The sequence below is a fragment of the Sinohyriopsis cumingii genome, chromosome 1 (genome assembly GCF_028554795.1).
Source record: "Sinohyriopsis cumingii isolate HCF-2022 chromosome 1, ASM2855479v2, whole genome shotgun sequence".
In the NCBI taxonomy this organism is placed as follows: Eukaryota; Metazoa; Mollusca; class Bivalvia; order Unionida; family Unionidae; genus Sinohyriopsis; species Sinohyriopsis cumingii.
This window is the reverse complement of record NC_142961.1, coordinates 109,982,573-110,005,350: the sequence shown is the minus strand read 5'-3', so window position 1 is coordinate 110,005,350 and position 22,778 is coordinate 109,982,573. Positions and strand designations below refer to the sequence as shown.

General features: G+C 37.9%; 2 protein-coding genes across 3 annotated transcripts in view; both read right to left on the bottom strand.

The window, feature by feature from the left end:
* Window positions 1-22,778, bottom strand: part of LOC149807589 (adhesion G protein-coupled receptor L4-like) — a 99,198-nt gene that overhangs the window by 46,169 nt on the left and 30,251 nt on the right. The window lies entirely within an intron of this gene.
* LOC149807590 (zinc finger protein 862-like) lies at window positions 1,613-6,181 on the bottom strand. Its single transcript, XM_089968470.1, has one exon. The coding sequence runs from the start codon at window positions 4,109-4,111 to the stop codon at window positions 3,245-3,247; it is 867 nt and encodes a 288-aa protein (XP_089824596.1). The 5' UTR covers window positions 4,112-6,181; the 3' UTR covers window positions 1,613-3,244.

Below are 22,778 nucleotides of genomic sequence, written 5' to 3'. Positions count from 1 at the left end.
TACTTCCATATTTGTACGACTGTTGCTGATCCGCTCTCAAATATGGCCCGCGTTAGCAAAACTCGAAAAGAAATACTTTAATAGTCTTCTGTTCTTGACCAAATCTGATACAATGCACCCAGGCATAAAGGCTTTACAGTATTAAAAAAATGATGTTTGTTGTACACATGTGGATGTAGATAACATAATCGAAAACTATGAAATAAAATGTTTCATTTCTTGTGCACTCAAAAGCATTAGAAGAAATTTCTGGCAAAACATTATCCTACTGATCCAGATTTCTTGGTCAACTACTTCTGCATTTTGACTGATATTAGGCAGATCTCAGCAGATGATCGATATCATGTCTATTCGGAACTTTTTGGAACTTTAATGCTCCGCTCTTTTACTCTGATGTTCATCATCATCATGTACAGATGAAATTATCCCGCTATATAAGGTTAAGTGACTATTTTGATTTGCAACACACGTTCATGTCACAATTACTTTTTACTTTTGAAAAAGATATTTCAATAAACCCCATTTACAAAACAAATGGATTCGTATAAACAAATTATCACCAACTTAAGCTAAATTAGTATTAGAAGGAAACAAAAGAATCGATAAAAAATGTAACAAGAAGTATTAAGTAAGGTCTGATTTTCAAAGAAAACTATGTCCCCCAAAATCTATTGAAGTTGACAGAAAAAAGACATGATAGTTTTATCACGGTGCTATTAGTAGGAAACTAAAGAATCGATAAAAGCTGTAACATCAAAAATTGTAAGCATGGCATGATTTTAAAGAGAAGTATGTGCCTAAAAATATATTGAAGCTGACAGAAGGAAAACATGACCATTTTACAAGCTCACAGGCCCAAAGTTCCCTATAATAAGTTCATATTCAGCCGTAAAATGCTTACGTCATCAGTGTTACAGTAATCTAAACATCACCAGCTTTGAATTTATTTCGACAATTTCGTTCTGAAAAATTTCTTCTCAGGCTTATCTTTTTAGCTGCAGACAGTTTCATGACTCTTGAATTCCTCTCTTCTAATTCGCTTGAAAACTCGTAGTTTAAGGACATTAATGTCGATCCAATAAATGGCGTATGAATCGCTAAACTTTGTAACTGTAAATTATCCACTTATCTGCCACTCACCGCTAACGGCGGAAACGCTTACTCTATGCCAATGCCAATCCAAATGTAGAATTTCGCATGTTTTGAAGTCACTAATACAATTACACTGACGGTTTTAAATGCATATTTGCGTGATTTAAAATGGACAATGGACATCGATATGTCGTATAACATTTTTTATTATGTTTTTGTTTCCTCTGCGGAGAGATATTTAATTGATTTTCAACCATGTTTACATCTAAGAGACATATTTCCATCGCTATAATGACTCAGGAAAAAGTAAAACCTTCAAAATGTAAATTGCACAATTATGCTTCATATAACTGGCGTCTAATGCACTTAGTCAACAGTTGGATATCAATTTGCAGACACATGCAGCAACTGAATTGTTCGTATGCTACTGTTCCACTTTTCCACTTCTTGCGTTTCTGTTGGCTAGTTTCATTTTAAAAAAAAATAAAATATCAGTAACTGTAAATTTGAATTTGGGGGGGTTTATTTCAAGATAACCGGAAAATTCTCATCGCTTTCTTAATGGTACTTGTAACGTATTTAGCAGCATTCTTTATCAAAATTTGGGTTCCATTCTATCTAAATTGCTGACCCGACTTTTTCGGGTGCTGTGCCCCTTCCATATCGGTATTTTGTGTTTGTATCCTGAAATCTTTCCCAGACCTGCGTCAGTTTCAGTAAGCGGCAATATGGTGCGCAACGTTTCTGACTTCCCAAAACATCGACGAAAAGAAAAGTTTGCAGACTTCTATTGGCTTTATTTAACTAGACGAAAAAGGTGCTGCTTAATATTAAAAAAGTACTAAGATAATGTGTGATAAGTATTTGGGGTCAGAACTTTTCAAAGCTGTACAATTAACTGGTTTGCACAAATGACAAAGCATCGAGAGATTCAGGCCTGAAAAATTTATATAGAATGTTCGAATACAATCAGAACCTGGCTACATGTTTGGAAAGTCTAAAAATGTAAGAAAATACATCAGAACTTTTAGTTTTTAGGATAAAATGTTGCTTCTTCATGGTGCAGTGCATGAAATAGTCAATCTTTCTAGTATCCAGCTGCAGCAAAAATAGAATAAGCTTCTTCAATTTATTTTGACATAACATTTTGTAAAGTTGCTTAAAACAGCCACATTATACACTGTCAAAGTACAAGTTTTCTGTTTTCCGAATTGATGGGATTTGCGAATGCGATACATATGAAAAAGTAATCCTACGTTGTTTTGCAAACAAATTCTAGCAACTAATGCACATTCATTGTAAAGAAAGAATAAATCTAGATTCTGGAAATGAGTACTGTATTGAATTGTATTGTCTTAGGGGTCATGTATTGGTGACCTATGTTATTACCATAATCGCTCATTTTTTCAGCCAATCAGATAAAGTCCTATACCTTCGCGTTTGGGAGACTGTGCAGTATGGCTTGAGAGCGTCAATGGGTGTTAATGTATAACCGAACATTTTGATTCACTTTCAAATGTCTGAAAGCTGCATTTCCATTGGCTAACTCAGTGTCATCAGAACATGACCCCTAAGCGGTCGCTGTCAGATCTTCACATAGGACAGTGGAGTTCCGATTTTAAACAGATTGGGTACATTCCTCTGACACTGCACTCCTAAAATAGTCTAAAACGGACCAAAAACACGCGTAAAACTCGAAGACATATTAGACGTTTCTGAAAATAACTTTTTTTGCAAACCTATATCAATTGCTAATACTGAATGGCAACATATCCGCAAGATGTAAATATTTCGAATCTTAGGTATGTTATAACCAAACGTTTATAACTGCTCAAATTGAAGCCGGTAGGTACAAAGGAATACCAATAAATTAAACGCTTGGGTTTAACTATGCAGCAAAGATTTACAACTTTTAAAAAAAAATTCTCTGTACAGACTTCCCGAAAGCTAAAAAAAAGTGTCAGACATTCGGTCTGACAAAACCTGAAAATCTGTCAGACCGAAAAAAAATCTGTCAGACCGACAAAATATAACAAAATTGAGGTATTTTGTAACGTGTTTTGTTTTCTATTTTCTAAGTGTAAATAACATATGTTAATCAAGTAAAGTTAAGTCAAATTCATTGCTTTGTAGAATTTTTAAAAATCTGATCTTATTTAATCAAATTTACAGAATTTGTTAAACTTTTATAATGAATCATACTTTCATTGATGTTGTTCTCCTTGAAGACCTGCATAACATTCTCAAAGAGATCCAGAGACTTTGTTGAGTTTGGAGTGCTGATGTTCAGGAACCTTTCTTTAACAACACCTTTCATTGCAGTTCTTATGTATATGGTCTCCTGTTCATCTCCTGAGATATCTGTACTTCCATCCATCATAAAGGCAAAAAATGGATTATACTCTATAAGATTGACAGTTTTTTGCTTCTCTGTCTGTGCTATACTGTGTATGAAATCTGCAGCTGCTTTGTCATTAATATATGTACTGCCTATGTCTAATTGTTTAGCTTTGTCAATTTCACATAGCCATGTATAATCTGATAGTGGACGATTATTTTTGGCTACTGCGTGTGCATTTCTGAACAAATGCACTAATCTACTTTTTTCAGCTGAATTTAATTGCCTAAGTGCTTTGCCGGCTTCTGGCCCTAGTTTTTCCTGAGCAGTTTTCTGTCTGCCTGAAACAAACTCTGATGCTTTTTTGTGGGACTTGGAAAGTTCATGATCATTTATTGTTGACATTCTAAAATTTGTACATCCGACGATAAACGCGTTTGTGTTTCGCAAATTTTCATCAGACCTCGCTTTCTCGCCGTAGAAACTGAGACACATGGCACACTGCATAACTTGCTTTATTTCATCAAATATTAACCAGTCTCTGTTTTCTTTCCATTTATCATTAAAGGTTCTTTCAACCCTATGTTTTTCATAATCCTTTTTCTTTTCTTTCAATTCTTCATAAGATAGTTTTCTTTTTTTCCCTGGTTTCGCTCCGTCGTAATATTTCAACGATGCCATGATGACAGGTGAGCCACATAACTGTTTATAACAGGCGTAGCGATTGGATCGCTCAAAAGCTTGTAACCAATGAAAATCTGTTTAACAAACTAGATTCAAGAACGACTACTCGAGCGGTGCAGAGTGACAAAACTGCCGGACAGTCAGTCCGATGCCGACTAACAAACTGTCGGTCCGGGTAAAAATTTGTCGGTCATGTCCGACGGACCGACGGCTTTCGGGAAGGCTGAGGTTTATCGATCTAAAAGGGCAGGGAAGTAGCACGTACACGCAGACCATTAATATTTATGTCGACTTTGCATTATACACACCATTAGAACATATTTAATACCGGACAGATCGACTTTGCATTACACACACCATTAGAACACATTTAATACGTGACAGATCGACTTTGCATTACACACACCATTAGAACACATTTAATACGTGACAGATCGACTTTGCATTACACGCACCATTAGAACACATTTAATACGTGACAGATCGACTTTGCATTACACACACTATTATAACATATTTAATACCGGACAGATCGACTTTGCATTACACACACCATTATAACATATTTAATACGTGACAGATCGACTCTGCATTACACACACCATTAGAACACATTTAATACGTGACAGATCGACTTTGCATTACACACACCATTAGAACACATTTAATACGTGACAGATCGACTCTGCATTACACGTACCTTTAGAACACATTTAATACGCGACAGATCGGATAAACAGTGATATTATGACACCAATCATTGCTCAGAAGGAAGAGAAGGTTGGGGGGAGGGGGATTGCCTCCCGGTGCTGCACGAAGAAGGCGCCGTCGGAATTTTTTACAGCTGAAATTTTCATAGTGTTTCACGTCACTTAAGTTTAAAGGGGTAAATGCTTCACAAATCATATATGTAGATGGGATGGGGTGGGTGGCAGTTGACAACTGACATAAATAATTTTCTCTGTGCGAAGTAGAGTCGCCAGTAAAAAATATTGTCCCCGTACGCGTTGGTAGGGGCGGCATTAAAGAATATTGCAACCCGGACACCTCGAAACCTCGTGCCGCCATCGTATGCAGTTTTGTTACGAGGTGAGTAATTAGACATCCTACAGCTGCTCTGCTCTCCGATAGGAAAATTCAACAATGTCGTAAATACTATATTGTTCAATGGAACAACATACAAAGGCATTTTTGTTGACTTCAAACCTAACTGTATTTAGTTTATTGCATCGATGAATCCAGCTGAAGCCGCGATGTTAGTCGGAATATCATCGACCTTTCCAGAAACTAACATACATATACTGTTCATAACCATTCTTTAAAAAAAAATCTTGGATGTTATTCAACACTATTTGGGAACCACCCAGTACAGTGAAAACTACTTTGATTCACACAACACAATATTGCGGAGGAAGAAGTCCATTGACAATCGGAATTCCGTCGACCTTTTGCTTTTGTATCTGTTGTGGTGCACTCCACCAGAAACAAATCCGCCAAATCAATAAAATTAACGTCTATTCATGAATTACTTTGGAGGCTTTTCCGATTTTGCATGTTTGTGCCCCAGAATTGTAACATGCAAACGTCTTTTATTACGGCAACGGAACTCAAACAGTTAACTTCTAGGTGTAAATTATGTTTTCATACCATACACTTGTTCATATCTAAGTACGGGATGCATTGTACAGTTAATCGCGCTTGCAGACTTCAAATTGACAACAAAACAAATTAAAATAAAAAAATCCACACACATGCCAACCAGTATTCCCTGTAGCATACACGAAACTTTCTATCAGTCGGTCCGAAAAGATGGGGTTGCATGTGTGAAACATTATATCAGTCAGTCCAATATTGTTTGACTGCAAATGTGAAACTTGCATCACGGTTTCAGAAAGGACATCATGAAATAAAACATCTGTTGGTACCAGAAATTTAGCTAACTCTGTGATCCTGCCAGGTTTGCCAGACCAGCTATTTTGCTTCTATATGAAGGGTAGAATAATGGAAGTGAGCAAAGAGAAGCATAACCATTGTACGACATTTCATTATATTCCTAAGTATATTTTCTTTTAAAATGTTGTTCTTGGCGACGCACAAATTTATCATTACCAAGCTTTCCCGTGAGAAACAGTTTTTCCGTATTAATTTGTTTAAAAGTTCGTTTCCTCCAGGGCATTGGCGCCATTGTATTATTACATTTTTCGCTTATTTTCAAGAGTAGCACGGGGCACGGTACTCACTGGGTGCATTTCAAGAGTAGCACGAGGCACGGTAATCAGTACCGGATTAAACCCTGTGGAGGCCCTTAGGCAGTCGAAATCTTGGAGGCACCCCTCGCAAATTATCTCCTAGTACGTTTCTATCAATATTATTTTGATCCGTAGTCGCGGGGCCCCTAGGCCGGTGCCTACTCTGCCTATTTGGTAATCCGGCACTGACGGTATTGACCGAATGAATTTCAACATAGCACCCGGCACGGTACTGGCCGAATGTATTTCAAGAGCAGCACGAATCACGGCACTGACCGAATGCATTTCAAGAGGAGCGTGAGGCACGGTACTGACTGAATCCATTTCATTTGATTATTCACAAATAAACGGCGAGTGTCGCAATCGCAGTCGTGGCGGTATATGCATAAACTTTTCGATGATACAATTTGGATATTTCTTTTATAAGTTATTACAAACGCTGGAAAGATTATGGACACATTCGAGAGAAGAAGAAAAACAACAATTTTTAAATTTGGATATGTCCTCAAAATAGTGTATGTATGTGTCTTTAAACCGTCAAACGTATGGGCATCAAAAGTAAAGGGTAAGTAAATTGCTTGTCATTGAAATTATTCGTCGAAAATAAAGAGCTATATGACCTACTTTTGAAACCAAAATGACAGTCATGTCACTACTCCCGCGACTCGAAACGAAATGATAAAGATAGGTCACAACTCCCACGACTTGTCACAAACTTATATGACAAGTCACAACTCCCATGACTTGTAAATATGCTGTTGATGCTCATCTTATTTCAGATTAAAGGTACATTTTTTAATGCTTTTTCATTTATCAAGCATTTGGGGGTTGAACACAAATTCTTACACCGAGTTTGTCATCTTTCTTCAACAAACAAAATATCACACATATTTCGACTAGTCGGGGCAGATTTACAAATGTAAGGAAACAGTAAAAAGAAACACAAAAAAAAACATGTACGAATATGAGAAACTGTATAACAAAACGTATGATTACATTCTGGCTTGTTTAATCGGACAGTACCAACCAACTTTTTAATATTTGTTTTTTAAAAGAGGTTTGAATTGGAAAGGAAAAATACACGTGGTGACAATAGGAAAGGACAATAGACCAGTTCATTTTGGGGTTGTTCTATGATGGCAACTTGAAAATACAATCGGCTAGAAAGATTGGGGCGTGTATTTAAGTCTGAAACGTAATAGCTGAGAACGCATACATAACTGGTAATGACATCTTTGAAGACGTTTTTCTCCAAGACCAAGAATTACAAATTTCGCTCCTTCGAGTCTTTTAAAGTCATATCCCTTTCGTTTTAGTACTTCAACATAGTATTCAATCAGAAAATGTAGATGCATCTGAAATTTATGTCTCGTATTTGTCATATATCCGTTACTTATATCCAAAGTTTAACTGCAACGGCTGGAAATCCGTGACGGGGCAAAATGTCGTTATCAGTGGTAGTGATTGATATTCGTGCCCAATCACTGCTTCTGTCCGACTCAAAAGACTGCCCTATCAGTAATTACTTATATTAGGAGGCTATAAGACAGCACCTGTGCCGGGCGGGCGCTTGCTTTGTCCCTGGATCACTTACAAGTAAAAACATTTTTTCAGGGTAGCAGCGTGAAACTTCTATGATGAAGATTTATAGAGGTTGAACCAACATGCAGTACATAAGATAAAGCTAACATGGGTGGTGTTATATTTGTATTAACGATATCAAGCCCGACAGGTGCTATGCAGTAATTGAGTTTTTGCAGTGAAATTACGAGTACTTATTCCGAGATTTCTTTATATTAACTTGTTAGGATGGGCTTGTATACCGTTACTGACATGTATTTAACACATCTACCATGATAATAACATAATTGTGGACAAAATGGTTTGATAGAAACTGTATGGGCAAAACAAATATAAAAAGGAAACAGTCATATAATCAAGATCGCCCCACCTAACAATAAATAAAAAAGGTAAAACAAGCTGTTCACAAATATAAAAATATATAAACATATTGTACATTTCAATTAATGGAACATTTTCTTTTACGTTTAATGAAAGTTTAGTTTATGTAAACTTTATATGTTGACGACATCGCAAAATAAATATATAAATATTAAAAGGCTGTATAGATTTAGATAGCGAAATAGCAATGATTACATCAGGAAGGAACCATCTTTAAAGGAGATACTCAATGACAAACGCTGAACACGTATTTGTCTGAATGAGGGGGTGGGTAGTCGTGTACGAGAGTGAGAGAAAGAAATTGGTGCTGTTGGAGAGAAAGAGAGAGACAGAATTGTGCACGCAGTTATAATCAGTAAGTGGTAAATTTAACTGTGGAGAGGGTAGTAGTGCAAAGTATTTGTGAATCAAATACCAGAGTAATTCACTTACCCCCTCCCTACCCCATCCCCTCTCCGACCCTTCGAACAGCCGTTATATACTCACTTGATACGCACAAAATATACCATGGTTTTCTTTTTACATTTAAAAAACAAAACAAAATATGTGAACAAAGAGACATGCACCCAAAGAGGGGGCGGAATGTAAAACGAGAGGGCATCGGATGGATAGAGGAAGACGAATTGGTAAATAGGTATCCTAATATTTTCAATATCTTCGTGTTTACAGTACCCTAGTGTTTACAGAATTCTAGTGTTTACAGTATCCTGGTGTTCACAGCATACTATTGTTTACAGTATTCTAGTGTTTACATTGTCCTAGTGTTTATAGTATCCTAGTGCTTACATTATTCTAGTGCTTACAATATTGTAGTGGGGGCCCCGAGTGGCCGAGTGGTCTAAAGCGCTCACCGTTCCGGATCACTGCCATCTCACCTCTGTCTGCGTATGTTCGAGTCCAAGGCTCGGCTAACGTGGGTACGTGGGAAAGCCTGCCAGTAGCTTCTCGTGGGTCGGTGGTTCTTTCCTGGGTTTTCCAGGGTTCTTCCTCCACCAGTTATACTGGCCGCCATATATGGCCTATCTTGTGCTGAAAAATGGCGTTAAACCCTAGAACAACAACAACAATATTGTAGTGTTTACAGTGTCCTAGTGCTTACAGTATTCTAGTGTTTACAGTGTCCTAGTGTTTACAGTATTCTAGTGTTTACAGCATTATAGTGTTTGCAATTTTCCAGCAGTAAAATGAAGAGTGGATTTAATAGTTACCCTACTGTAGAGAGTTCAATACCTTATTTGTTGTGTCTACAGTGTCATATCTGACTCACAGTGGCCATGTGTACAGAACTATTTGTATGTTTCTTATTGAACATGTCCACAGAGTTCTACGTCTGACCCTTGTAGGCCATTATACACTTAAATTATCATATCATAAAGAGTTCCGGGTCTTGCCCTATAATTAAATTATCTTTTGAGTATCCATATCGTCACACAGTATAAAGGTCACTGGCCGATAATAATAAAGTTGGTGTCTATGTATACAGTATGCATTATCAGTGACATTATAAAATACGACAAAATGTTTTGTTGCAGTATAAGAAAATCGTTTCCAGCTGGATGTGTAACGTCTCCCTTGTGTCTGACAGCAACTCAATGTTAATCTTGACATTATCTTTCTGCGCAGGTTTGAGCTTAAATTGTTGATCTATTAAATGTTTTGAGGAGGTTGATAAAGCGCGTAGAGGGTCAAGGTACAGCCTTGTGCTGTTGTTGACCTATGAAAGGATTTGAGGAGGTTGACAAAGATCAGAGGATCAAGGTACAGCCTTATGCTGTTGTTGACCTATGGAGGCTGACAAAGATAAAAAGGATCAAGGTACAGCCTTATGCTGTTGTTGACCTATGGAGGCTGACAAAGACAAACAGGATCAAGGTACAGCCTTGTGCTGTTGCTGACCTGACTATGTAATGACTTGCGGAGGTTCACACAGAGGATCAAGATACAGCTTTATGCTGTTGTTGACCTGCCTTTGAGGTAGACAAAGATCACAGAGGATCAAGGTATAGCCGTATGATGTTGATCGATGAAATGATTTGAGGAGATTTACAACAATCACAGAGGACTTTTGATGTTATTGACCTATGAATATTTTGAAGAGGCTGAAAAGCTATTTACTTTTGATGTATACATGAATTTAACTCCAGACATAAAGTCATCTCCGTAGCGGAGATAGTCGAGGCGACATACCACGTTAAAAGGACTGTTTCATAATCGCATTCGCGTTGAGAAAGAGATAAAGAGACGGACAGATAGACAGTTTAATGTGTATAAAAGTGTATAATAGTGAGAGATAATGTCAGTCGTATACGTAACAGAAAGCGTATTATAGAAAAAAGCTATATTTACAGCCAGACGTAATCTGTGTGTACTTAAGAAAATTCCCGATCAACAGAAGGCAATCACTCAACAAGACCAATCCAAATGCTTGTGTACCGCCCTAACATCACTGCTTTCAATATCAAATATTTACACCTGTTAGAAAATGTGCGTATATACGTTCATCCCTTTTCACTTTTTTGACAGAAGTATTTATGAGACACAAGTCTTTAAACAATATCAGAAATTCTAAAGAAAAACACCAAATTAGGTAACAAAAGTATTTTCTTACAAGATATGTGCAGTTTAAAATTCTGTGTCATGGCCGTTGGCCATGAACCCGGCATCGTGGATAGCAAATCACCACATGTATCTCATATACTGTCAAGACGTATCATCATGGTACGTTTGGCTCAATCGTATACATAACAGTCGTATACGTACCAGAAAGCGTATTAGAGAAAAAAAAAGCGATATTTACAGCCAGACGTAATCTGTGTGTATTTAAGAAAATTCCCGATCAACAGAAGGCAATCACTCAACAAGACCAATCCAAATGCTTGTGTACCGCCCTAGAAAGGAAAAGTCATGGAACTGACATCATTCACGGTATTTCATCGAATATATCCACAAACTATGATTCAAATCTATTCATACCTGTATGTGTCAACTTGCTAACAACCCTTTAGAGATAAAAACCCTGTTTCAAAACCTGAGCCCGAAATCAACTAACTTGCCGTAGTTATTCTAACAGAAGCTCCTTCTCGAATTCATTCGTGGAGAGGAATATTTAAAAAATAAAATAAAATTTAAAAAAATATTTTTAAAAAAATTGGCATTAGGGCGCACATCAGAAAACATGGCCAATGTATCGTTTCGGAATGGTCTTGAGAAGTCTGGGTGTCTAGTGCCCATCAGATAAATAACGGAGCTAAACCATCTATCCGGATTTTCAATTGTATATCAGGGAAGAAGAAATTAACAGAAAATGTTTATTCAAACAATAATTATTTTTAATAAGGCATCTAGCCTTTCTGGTTTATGTCGACTTCGTCCACCAAAAGTTAATATTGTAACCCGTTTCCAGTGTGTTTGTTGCATGTTAGAAACAGTAAATGAAGTTGCACTAGTTGGGACTACAGATATAACTGTACTGATCTGAAAAGAAGCCGGTTTTATACCTGAGCGAAATGTGAAAAGACTGCTAAATTTCGAAACACACAATTTTAGAAAATTGTATGGATCTCTGGAAGCAGGCTACATGTAATTAAATAAAAGCACGGCAATAGATACTGGGGACCAAAACCCATGTAAAACGCAAACTGACGCAAGCGTTATCTCTAACGTTGTTTATCTTGACTATTCCAGTGGAATATTTTCTCACGATTGGCAGGCATAATTTTGTTTGTAAAAACAAATAATCATTCAAATGCTGGTGTAGCGTCATTGTCTTCATTTTGGGGTGTTGTTTCACTCAAAAAATGTCTTCAAGTTGAGAAAATTAATATATAAAACTTACATCGGACTTCTTAAATTTATTTTTTTTTCAGATCGAACTGCTGAATTCTGTACTTAATTTTTAAGTCAAATTTATGGTTTGACGGGGCAAAATTCTCCCACCAGATGTCTATAGTCGACGTTATAATTAGATACATGGATAAAACTCTGGCCTGGGTTGTGTGAAGTCATTTCGCTACCGATTTGTAAACCTTTACGGTGTATCACGTTTCTATTTGGCTACCATTTCATTAAATCCAGTTGTTACAAAGGAATTGAAATTAGTCAGCAGTATTTTCTAATTCTCTTCACCTCAAAGTAATTTCAAACAGAATTCGAAATATCTTGACAATGCTTTTTAAAAAAATCAAGGAATGTTTAATGCTGACTTTCATCCGGCTATATCCTCTGATCAGAAACAGATGCATGACCGAAGTTACATGGGTGTTTTTCAATGTTCAAGAAAGGGCCTATTAAATTAGGTACCGACTATTTAATTTTCGTGGTTGGGTGGGGGTTGGGTCTGTGGGCTTTTTAGGACCCAAACAAATTTCTGGGCTTCCAAATAGTTGAAACAAATAATTTTGCTCTAGTTGTAGAAAATATTACATCAATGTATTTTTAAATAAATCTTCAGATAAAAGGAAAATAATATAATGAGTGGAAAGAAAATCCCAGACCAGCCCCCTACCCACCCCACCCTTTCCCTCGATGATTTATTGATCGGTAATGCGGTTTGACCAGAAATCATTTTCTAATTTACGATGGATAGTAAAGGGACATATATATATATATATATATATATATATATATATATATATATATATATATATATATATATATATATATATATATATATATATATAAACACTTAAATAGGAATATTTTACTGTCAAATCAATTGCAAACACTTTATCGACTATATAGGTCAATTGGACGCCATCCCGACTGATATCGACTGTATTCTCGATTTAAAGATAAGTACATTCATAAAAATGTAGTCATCGTTCCCGCATCTTTATTTTGTTTTGCACGGAAGTTGGGTGGACTCCTAATTGTCCTTTCCTCCCTGAAAATGATACCGTGTTTAAGTTGCTAACTCAATGACACGACTGCTTGATATTATGTTTTATGGTTATACTAACAACGAGTTTAACAACCGATCCGGCACGCGTAACAGTTTACTGAGATAAGTAGGAAAACCACACATAAACCCGAAGCACGTTGTAAAAAATACATGTCATTCAAGGGTAACTAACATTTCATTGAAATTTATACACATTTTATATCATTTAAAATACCTTTTAATAAAAAATATTCAATTGTCAGCTACATGTTGTTTTTTTTCTTCTTTTTATATATTATCATTTTCCTCTTTTTTTGTTGTTTCTTTTGCTTTTTGGGTGTGTGTGTGCGTGCCCGTGTGTGTATGATTTATTACCGATTATAAAACAAACCATTAATTCGCTTTCCATGAGAAAAATCCAAGTATGTTATTTTGTTCTTGTCATATTTTCTGCTCCAAGTGACTGCCCTAGCAACTGAAAATCCATACTTTTCGCGATAGGTATTTAACATTCGAAATGAGAACACGCACTGCTAACTTAAGCCCCAAATTACACTTCGACTGTATCAGGTCAACCGCTTAAAAAGATCTCCACGCATCACTAAATATGCTATCTGGAAAGAATTAAGAGTGGAAAATCATCTCATTCAATCAAATCAAGAAATATTCAGTGCGCATGCTTCAACAATGATTGCCTCAACCTCGGAAATCAATAGGACCAGATTAAACGTAATTTGGAAAATTTGTGCTCGAATCTACTTTGCAACAATACTGTTGATACTGCATGTGTAATATCAGACCCAATATTGGCATAATTTACATAGTATAAGATCACCTTGTATAATAAAATCAAGCTAAATGAATGCTTTTAAAATTTACCAGAACATTTCAATGGAGAAGGACAGGGCTAAACGTCAAACCATCATCATTGATAAAGTCAATGCTATTAGATTAAAACCTATCAAGTCATACTCGTATCTATCAGGTGATTCAAATTTTGTTTGACAATTTTCGTGTCAAGAAATTAAAGGCAGTTGTCGTTAAAAATAAATTCTTTTTCAGACTCAGATAAAAATAATAACAAACCGAAAAGGGTTTATATAGTATCGCTACTGGCTAAAATAACAAAAGGATATGTTAATAGTCAGTTCTCGTTATCATTGTTCGCTTTTGTGAAAACGCATGTTCAAATATAATTGGGTTACTAAGAACATGTACAATTGTGGATGAACTTTGTAAATAACAATTAAGGAGCAAAAGCGGCGTAAAACAATAGACAGAGCTTATCACAATAAAAACGCAGTTACAAAAGACTTACCCTACTCGGACTATCGTGTCATTGTAATAGATGTCAGTGGTTGAGGGGTGGGTGTGTGTGTGTGTGTGTGTGTGTGTGTGTGTGAACATGTACAATTGTGGATGAACTTTGTAAATAACAATTAAGGAGCAAAAGCGGCGTAAAACAACAGACAGAGCTTATCACAATAAAAACGCACTTACAAAAGACTTACCCTACTCGGACTATCGTGTCATTGTAATAGATGTCAGTGGTTGAGGGGGGTGTGTGTGTGTGTGTGTGTGTGTGTGTGTGTGTGTTACAAGCAATGCAAATCAGACATCGAGATTTAAAATTTAGGAAAAAAACATTGATCACTCTCAGACTCAGCTAAAAATTCTGACATCTGATTGGTCAGTGTTTGATGCTAGCCAATCAGAAGGAAGAATTTGAGTTTTGCCTGACTTTGAAGTCAAGAATTTTTGTAATCTCAGGGCCAGAAATAAAACCGGTTCTTATTAACACGAGGACAATATATCTTGTTGGTCTAAGACGACAAATCCGAGTAATGTGTCTCTGTTTATCGTCGAAATATGTAAATCACTTACTGTTTAGTCAGCAAAATTGAGATCAAACTAGTGTCAAGGAACTTGTAGTGCAAAAAAGCAATCGATTGTTTCGGCAAACTCAAGTGAACTTCTGAATAATCAGACCGTCTCTTTTAAAACAGAAATATGTAAGCAATAAAGCCGAATATGCGAATTTGTACAGAATTGTTTTTCATTTTTGTTAAAACAATTGACCCAAAAATGTATAATAAAAAAAGGATGTGCTTGTAAGATGCAATGATTCATGCGTGTATATTTATGTTCAAACCAGCCACACCTACGACAATACAATGTTCGCCTTCATTTTGTCTGATGCATCAGTAATCCGATTCAGGAAGTAATATAGCAAACACTTGTCTGTGAGAGTGGTTGAATTTGATAATAATTTAAGGAAATAGTTCCAACAAGAGAATGGTATTATCTGTGATATTTTGTAGTCTGCCTCTCTGTAAGTTTATCCGGCGTGTGCATTTTTGTAAGAGATACCCAGTCTCAAGAAGATGTAGTGTTCGAAACAGCTACCATCGAATGAAGTGCATGACCTACTCATTCGCCACAAACCTCAACCAACAACATTCGTTTATATCTACTGCTGCCAATGCTGGAAAGCTAAATCATGGTCTGGGAAGAAAGAAAGAAGAAAGTAAAACGTGAACGATCCGATTACAGTTTTGGGGCGCTAGATGACGCTGCAAGCGTTGAGTAAGATAAATTAAATTAATCCTCACAGCAAAGACTGACAGTTTATACAGTTGGCGTAAACAAAAATACATTTTTATCAACGAGGAAGAATAGTGTAAGATCAGAATATATGCACATTAAGCTAGCATAATTTATAACGTTATGACATTATGTCGTCGTTTTCTCACTCATCAGTCGGAATGAGAAAGAAAACTCTGATGTAATTTGTCGCAATTAAGAACTATATTCGGATTACTTTTGTTCACATCTCACAATACGGCGGCTGAGGTCACAAAGTCACAATCCTAACACTGTCAGCCTTTTCTGTCGCAAGATATGTGGTGCACTCCTCCAGAGGCAAATCACAAAACCGCGTAAAATTTATGTGTAATCCGACAACTACAAATGAAGTTATTTCTTGCCTTTACAGAAATGACAGAACGATGTTCAGATTGCTCTAGCATGTCAACCCTTATTCGAGAGATGAGATCATACTGTGTCCGCTTGATGTAAACAATCTACAAGCATGCGCAGTTTATATTGCATTTTCCCTCTACTGATATCTGTAATTTCTCGGTGGAGATTAAGTTTGGATAGATCAATATTTAGCATGAGGAATATACCATGACAAAATGTTCTATGTTGCTCATACAATTTGGTCACACCCATCGAGGAAATGTTTACATGAACATAAGGTCAAATGTGACGTTAGGCGAACATGCAGAGAAACTGATTTGACAACATTCTACAAGTTCATGTTAATTTTATTTTTTATATGTATACATTAAAATATACGATTTGGCATGATTTGTTTTCCATTCATTTATTCTGCCTTTGTCAACCCCAACAAACACTTAGCGCCCTAAAATGAACGTGCCTCCTTTTCGTTTCACTTTATCTCCTCCCCCCCCCACCCCACCCCACCCCCCACGCCTGATCAGAAGAGGACCGGGGAACCTCGGATATTTTTTTTTAATACGTTTTTCATTTCGAATAGACACAATGAATTTTAAGCCGATATAAATAGTAAGAAGTCGTATCTGGTGACTCGTGAAACAGCTGTCCCTGTTTTACAAAAGGTAATTAGACATACATGTAATTATCTCATGTCGTAGCCAATGCACGAAATGTATCTGATAACTGATTACATTTACTGTTGACCTTTCAACCTTTAGATTCTTAAGCTCTCTTCCAGTATACAGATTGTACATAACATTCTGATGTTAAGGCACCTTTTTAGATCCCGAAATTATCTATCAAAGAAAAGAAACCGGAGTAAATAGGGATAGCAACAGACGAATGTCAACGATTCATTAGATACCATCATCATTATTATCATCATCATCAACAACAACAACAAAAACAACAAGAACAACAAAAATATCCAGCAGGATGTTTTTTTTTCCTTCTTATTATTACTAGTAAATTATTTATATCGACTTGTATATGCAAATTATAATTTTTGACAGACTACGAATATTTTAGACAAACGAATTTTAAAGCAAGGTGAGACGAAGAAGAAAAACACTTTAGTTCTTGAGGAGGATTTAAGGCTACAATATTTCTCATAAATAACAATAATTGTTTCATAATGACTTGATCGATTATTGATCTAATCAATGTATATTAAGACTATTGTTAATTAATCCTTCCCGGCAATGGTATTAATAGTAGATTGTTTTACAGAAATTTATTTCAGTCCGTTGGATTCCAAAGAAAGGTAATATTTTCAGCCATAATTGACCAATGAAACTACTCACCGTAAAATTATTCTCAAATTGCGTAGCAGTGAAGACTACTGAAAACTGAACATTTATACCAGTCTTACCAGCTGCCATTTTTCACTTTATTATTGCAAACACGGAGGGTTTCATTCGGTTTCTATTATGAAACTAAACAATCCAATGAGACTGTTTCTCAAGGCGGCTGCAGGCCGATTTCAGGACGACGTGTGATAGTTTTTGTACCTCTAACAAGTGTGGATCTACTGTTTTTTCTAACCAAATACATGTAGTACTTCTGTAGCAGCAGAGGGGGCGAATCGGACATTTTGTCCAATCGTTATTTTGCTTAATTAATACTTTCTGCACTCAGCGGATCCGGTGTAGTCAGCGCTGGTAAAAAAAAAACGACGTCGGTCCATCCTACACGATGGTGACGTCATTTGGTTTAATTAACACCTTCTGCGCGCCGATCCCCAGCGTCGTCAGCGTCCGGTAAGCACATCGACGACCGCGTCGATGTCATTGCCCCCTCTGCTGCTAAGTGGTTATTTACAATGAAAATTATTTACAACTAACCGAATATTTGGTCAATTCCGATACGATATCGTGTCCGAGGATCATGTAAATTTATCGTTACGAATCCATGTGGGGTCGACTGAGCATGACTAAAAAAGTTTCGAAAACCATTAAAGTCCATGTCACCGCCACACCATGTCTGCCAAATATTTCGTAGCGTGTGTGTATCAACGCCGTTGAATACAGCAAGAATATTACAGTTGTCTCTAATTACTTTTGGAATCTGAGTGTATCGTTGAGTGACATATATCACGTCGGTGTTTTTATGCCTGCCTCTGGAAAATATCCTAGCTGGGTTTTTTTGATTGTCTAACATAACATCATCGTACACGACTAGATTGTTAACGTCGCCATCAATATCATCAATACCCGGTGCATCATTGATATCTGTAATAAACTCGATGACATTTTTTTTAGCGATCGCTGATGCATTCTCGTTGAAATCTTTCAACACCTCGTAGCATCGTTGATCATCTACGCTAGGAGCAACCAAATACAACTTATCCCACTTCATCCATCTCATTATTAAATTGAGTAACAATTGCGTCTTGCCGGATCCAGATGGTCCGATGATAATCATCCGGATCGAGTTTGGTAACGCTGCAACATGCTTAACTGGTTCTCTTGTTTTAGTCGCCGAAAAATCAATTATATTCATATTTCTATACATAAATTATGGATCTATATTGTGTGAAGTGTAGAGTACGTACTGGCACAAATGATATGACAACCGCTACAACAAGAAATAACAGATCGGCGCTTACTGGTAAGTGTGTACAATGCGGTACAAAGAAATTTAGATTTATTTCTATTAAACCCGGGGATGTTTTAAAAAAAAGCGAGGAGGTGATATTGCAGCCGGGTTATCAAAACTCCCCGGAACACCGTGGGCAAAGTATCCAGGAGAAAAGCACCTCCCAGGATATAGCTACTGTGGCCCCGGAACACGATTAGATATTAGACTCGATGATCAAAATCAGCCCAAACCCGGTGAGTATCCAATAAACGCTATCGATAAGGCGTGTCATGCTCATGATGTTGCTTACAAAAGTAGCGATCTGCAACAGCGTCATATCGCGGATGTAAAATTAATTCACGCATTAAATGCTATTCCTGATAAATCCGTCAAAGAAAAATTGGCCTCATGGTTGGTAAAATCGGCTATGAAAGGTAAATTAATGATGGGCGCTGGTAATTAATAACAACATGGAATCCATCTATTATTCTCCGAGAGGATACTGGAAGGGGAAGGCCGCAATTGGTAAGCTTGCAAGCGCTGCAAAGGTAACAAAGGTCACTGCGGCTAATTGGTTATCCAAACAGGCTATATGGCAAATTTATTTACCACCGCCTAAACAAATCAACTTTTCGCGCTTTGATGTCAGCGTACCCAATGAAGTTCATCAAGCTGACATATTATTTCTGCCGCATGACAACGGTTACAAATACGCGCTAACCGTAGTTGATGTTGCGAGTCGATACAAACAAGCGGAGCCGTTAAAAACAAAGTCGGCAACTGAAGTAGCCGCTGCGTTTGAAAGAATTTATCGAAGAGGCCCTCTGCGCTGGCCAAATCTATTACAAGTTGATCCCGGTAGTGAATTTCGCGGCGCTGTTTTATCAACGCTGAAACATCATAGCGTCGCGATACGACGAGGTCATACTGCGCTACATCGTGATCAGGCAATTGTTGAACGATTCAATCGAACTCTTGCTGAACGGTTATTTGGGTATCAATACGCGAAGGAATTCATCCAAGAAAAACGATCTCGTGAATGGGTCAAAAGGTTGCCAGGCGTAATTGGAGCGTTAAATAACGAGATTACCCGAGCAATCAACATGAAGCCCAGCGACGCGATTAAAGAAAAGTATATACCCGGAAGATCAAAAATAAATAGCGTTTCCAAGCCGATTCTTGGCGATGTCACTGTTAGATATCTATATGAACCAGGAGAGCTTGAAGGCGGTAAAAAAAGGGCTACCGATCCTATTTGGAGTGTTACCACACATAACATATCAACGATAACACGATCAACTGGTAGACCACCGATCTACAGACTGGATTCAACTGCTCCTCAGCGCGGATTTACACGCGAGCAACTACAAGTGATACCTAACGATACTCAATTGCCCCCACGTGGTCTTAACTAGCGCCGTTGCGTCTATTGCACTCAAGACAGGTCAACCTCACATTGTTTTTGACATGACCGAGACTGTTATCGATCCTATCCACGGTAAATTGGCGAGTGTCTTTATCCGAATAACGCCAACTCATTATACAATTGCAACTCGCGCAGTGATTATTCTGTTGTTGTCGTAGCGAGATTATTAATTCGGCATCAATATCAAAACGCCGCTGTTTTTTTTTATCCTGTTGGCGGTAACCCGAGAGTTTTCTATCAATGACGCTTGCATCGATGGTGACTTTGTCGGTGACTCCGTCACCGGCTCCGTCAATAACAATTCTTCGAAGCTGATTTATCCTTCGTACTCTGGACACTGCAAGATAGACTAGATTCGACCATTCGATGCGATTATCAACTATCCAAACAATTGTGTCCGTGATGGTTAGTCCCTGCGAGGAATGTATTGTTGTTGCGTATCCTAGCGTCCACGGGGATTTATCAGCACGTAGCGCGTCCTCGACGACACCGATATCAACGAGCACGATATCATTCAGCACGAGAATTTGTTTTTTTGTCCCCGACGCTGTTGGGGCTGGAATTTCAACTTCAATGTTCTGCCGCCGTGTGTCCGCGGGTCTATAACATAACGGCACTGGACGCGTTGGAAACTTTTCCTTATGCAACGTAAACAACTTCCGCTGAAGTGTGTCTCTGACTATCTTTCTACTCGCTACAATCAAATCGTTTGGTCTCCATGTTTCCCAGAATTCATTCAACGGCGTTTCCGGAATTACCTCGCGGATTATTTCACACTGAACTCTATCCGGCTGTAATCTGATTAGTTTTTTAACCTCGCGCAGTTGTTCATCAAGTGCTCGGTAATCAGTATCGGTTTCTTCATAATAGTCCACAAAACCCCTTAACCAATCATGTGGACCCTCGCCGACAAATGGTGGTGGTTGGCCATGGTCGCCACACATGATCACCGCTGTATTCGCGCGCAGCAACCACTCAAGAAACATTTGTAAAGTATCTAACGAAACAGTACATATCTCATCCCAGATGATAATGTCGGGAATAAATTTTTCACCCATTCGATCAGGAGTCCACTCACCGCCGCTGTATCGAAAAAAGCTGTGATAAGTAACGGCGTCAACATTTCGTTGTTTTATCTCTCGCGCTAGTCTATGGGTCGGTGTAAGCACGATTATACTTGCCCGCGTTCGAAATAATTCAATTGCCCGAGTCGTCTTTCCTGACCCGCCACAGCCGCTTAAATAAACCGTCTTGTGTCTACAAATTGGATCAGAACACGATGGTGCATTAGACCATTCTGACAATTTATCACCACGTAAGTAGTTGTTCTCAACGGTGACATCTGCTGACGAGGAATAATCGCGTCGTATTTCATTTTTAATTCTCCATGTACCCCAACTCTCGTCCGGACTAGTAAACTCGGCTACGTTTCCCTTATACGCTACGTCAATATAAAATGAATCAACGGCTACTCTAACCGCGGTATCGGGGAATCTATTTATCATCGAGAATAAATTGATAGCGGCATAACCCAGCATAGACGCCCTCAAATGTGGATACGCCGGGCTGTCTCCATCGCTGTAGGTAACAACTGTACCCAACCTCGTTCCATTGGACAAGAAAGCTGTTTTGCAGTTCACGTATCTATTTTTTGCCACTGCGTCCTTGATTACGAAATCATATTCTGCGTCATCTATAATCAGCCGTGAGCAATATCGTTTGTAGTCGCAGTTTTTTCCACCTTGTGTGAACTTACCAATTATTCTTCTACCGAGATCTTTTGCCTCGCGGTTTCGTTGGTTAAATATCCTCCTGGACCATTCGATGATATATTCCTCGTCGGCATCAATGTTTTTTCTGGACTCGTCAATTATGCTATCTAGACGCTCCGGTTCTGGTAACCAGACTTCAGTCTGCGCCCGGTATGATATAATCGCGTCACTGACAATCAACGAAACTAGCATGCTACAATCAATCATATACCGTAGCAGCGCTATTGGCAGCCACTTCTTTTCAGCCATGTGTCTACCGATCCAAATATAGCAACAGCGATGGAGTCCTGCCGCGAATTCAAATGATACTATGCGAGCGAATCCGGTTAAATCAAAATCAGGCAGTGGTCCATTAATAGCAACACGATTCATTTCATGACTGGGGTGTCCAAATCGTTTGAAATACTCAGCGGCGGATCCATACCCGAGAAAACTCGCTGGATAACAGGCAACCATATCAACCGAGATCATAGCGTCGCGGTTGTATTCAGTGTTCCATAGTCCACCGTGATAGTATTCCAAACAACTGGATTGTACATCCGGCAGAAATTCCTTGCGCGTTGGTCTCCACGCATTTTTCCTTGCTGCAACATGAGCTACAACCGATGGAATCGTAAAACAATTTGTTAGCAGTTGTTCATCATGCTCTTCAAATTCTATGGCGGTTTTTTTCATCCTGTTGTGAAATGCTTCAGTGCGATATAATTCGCCGTTTGGTCTTACAAACTGATCAAAGGTATCCGCATCGTTTTCAGCGCTGCGAAGTAACCACACT

Excerpts from the sequence above, each read along its gene's own strand:
- LOC149807590 (XM_089968470.1), bottom strand. The coding sequence starts at position 4,111 with ATGGCATCGTTGAAATATTACGACGGAGCGAAACCAGGGAAAAAAAGA.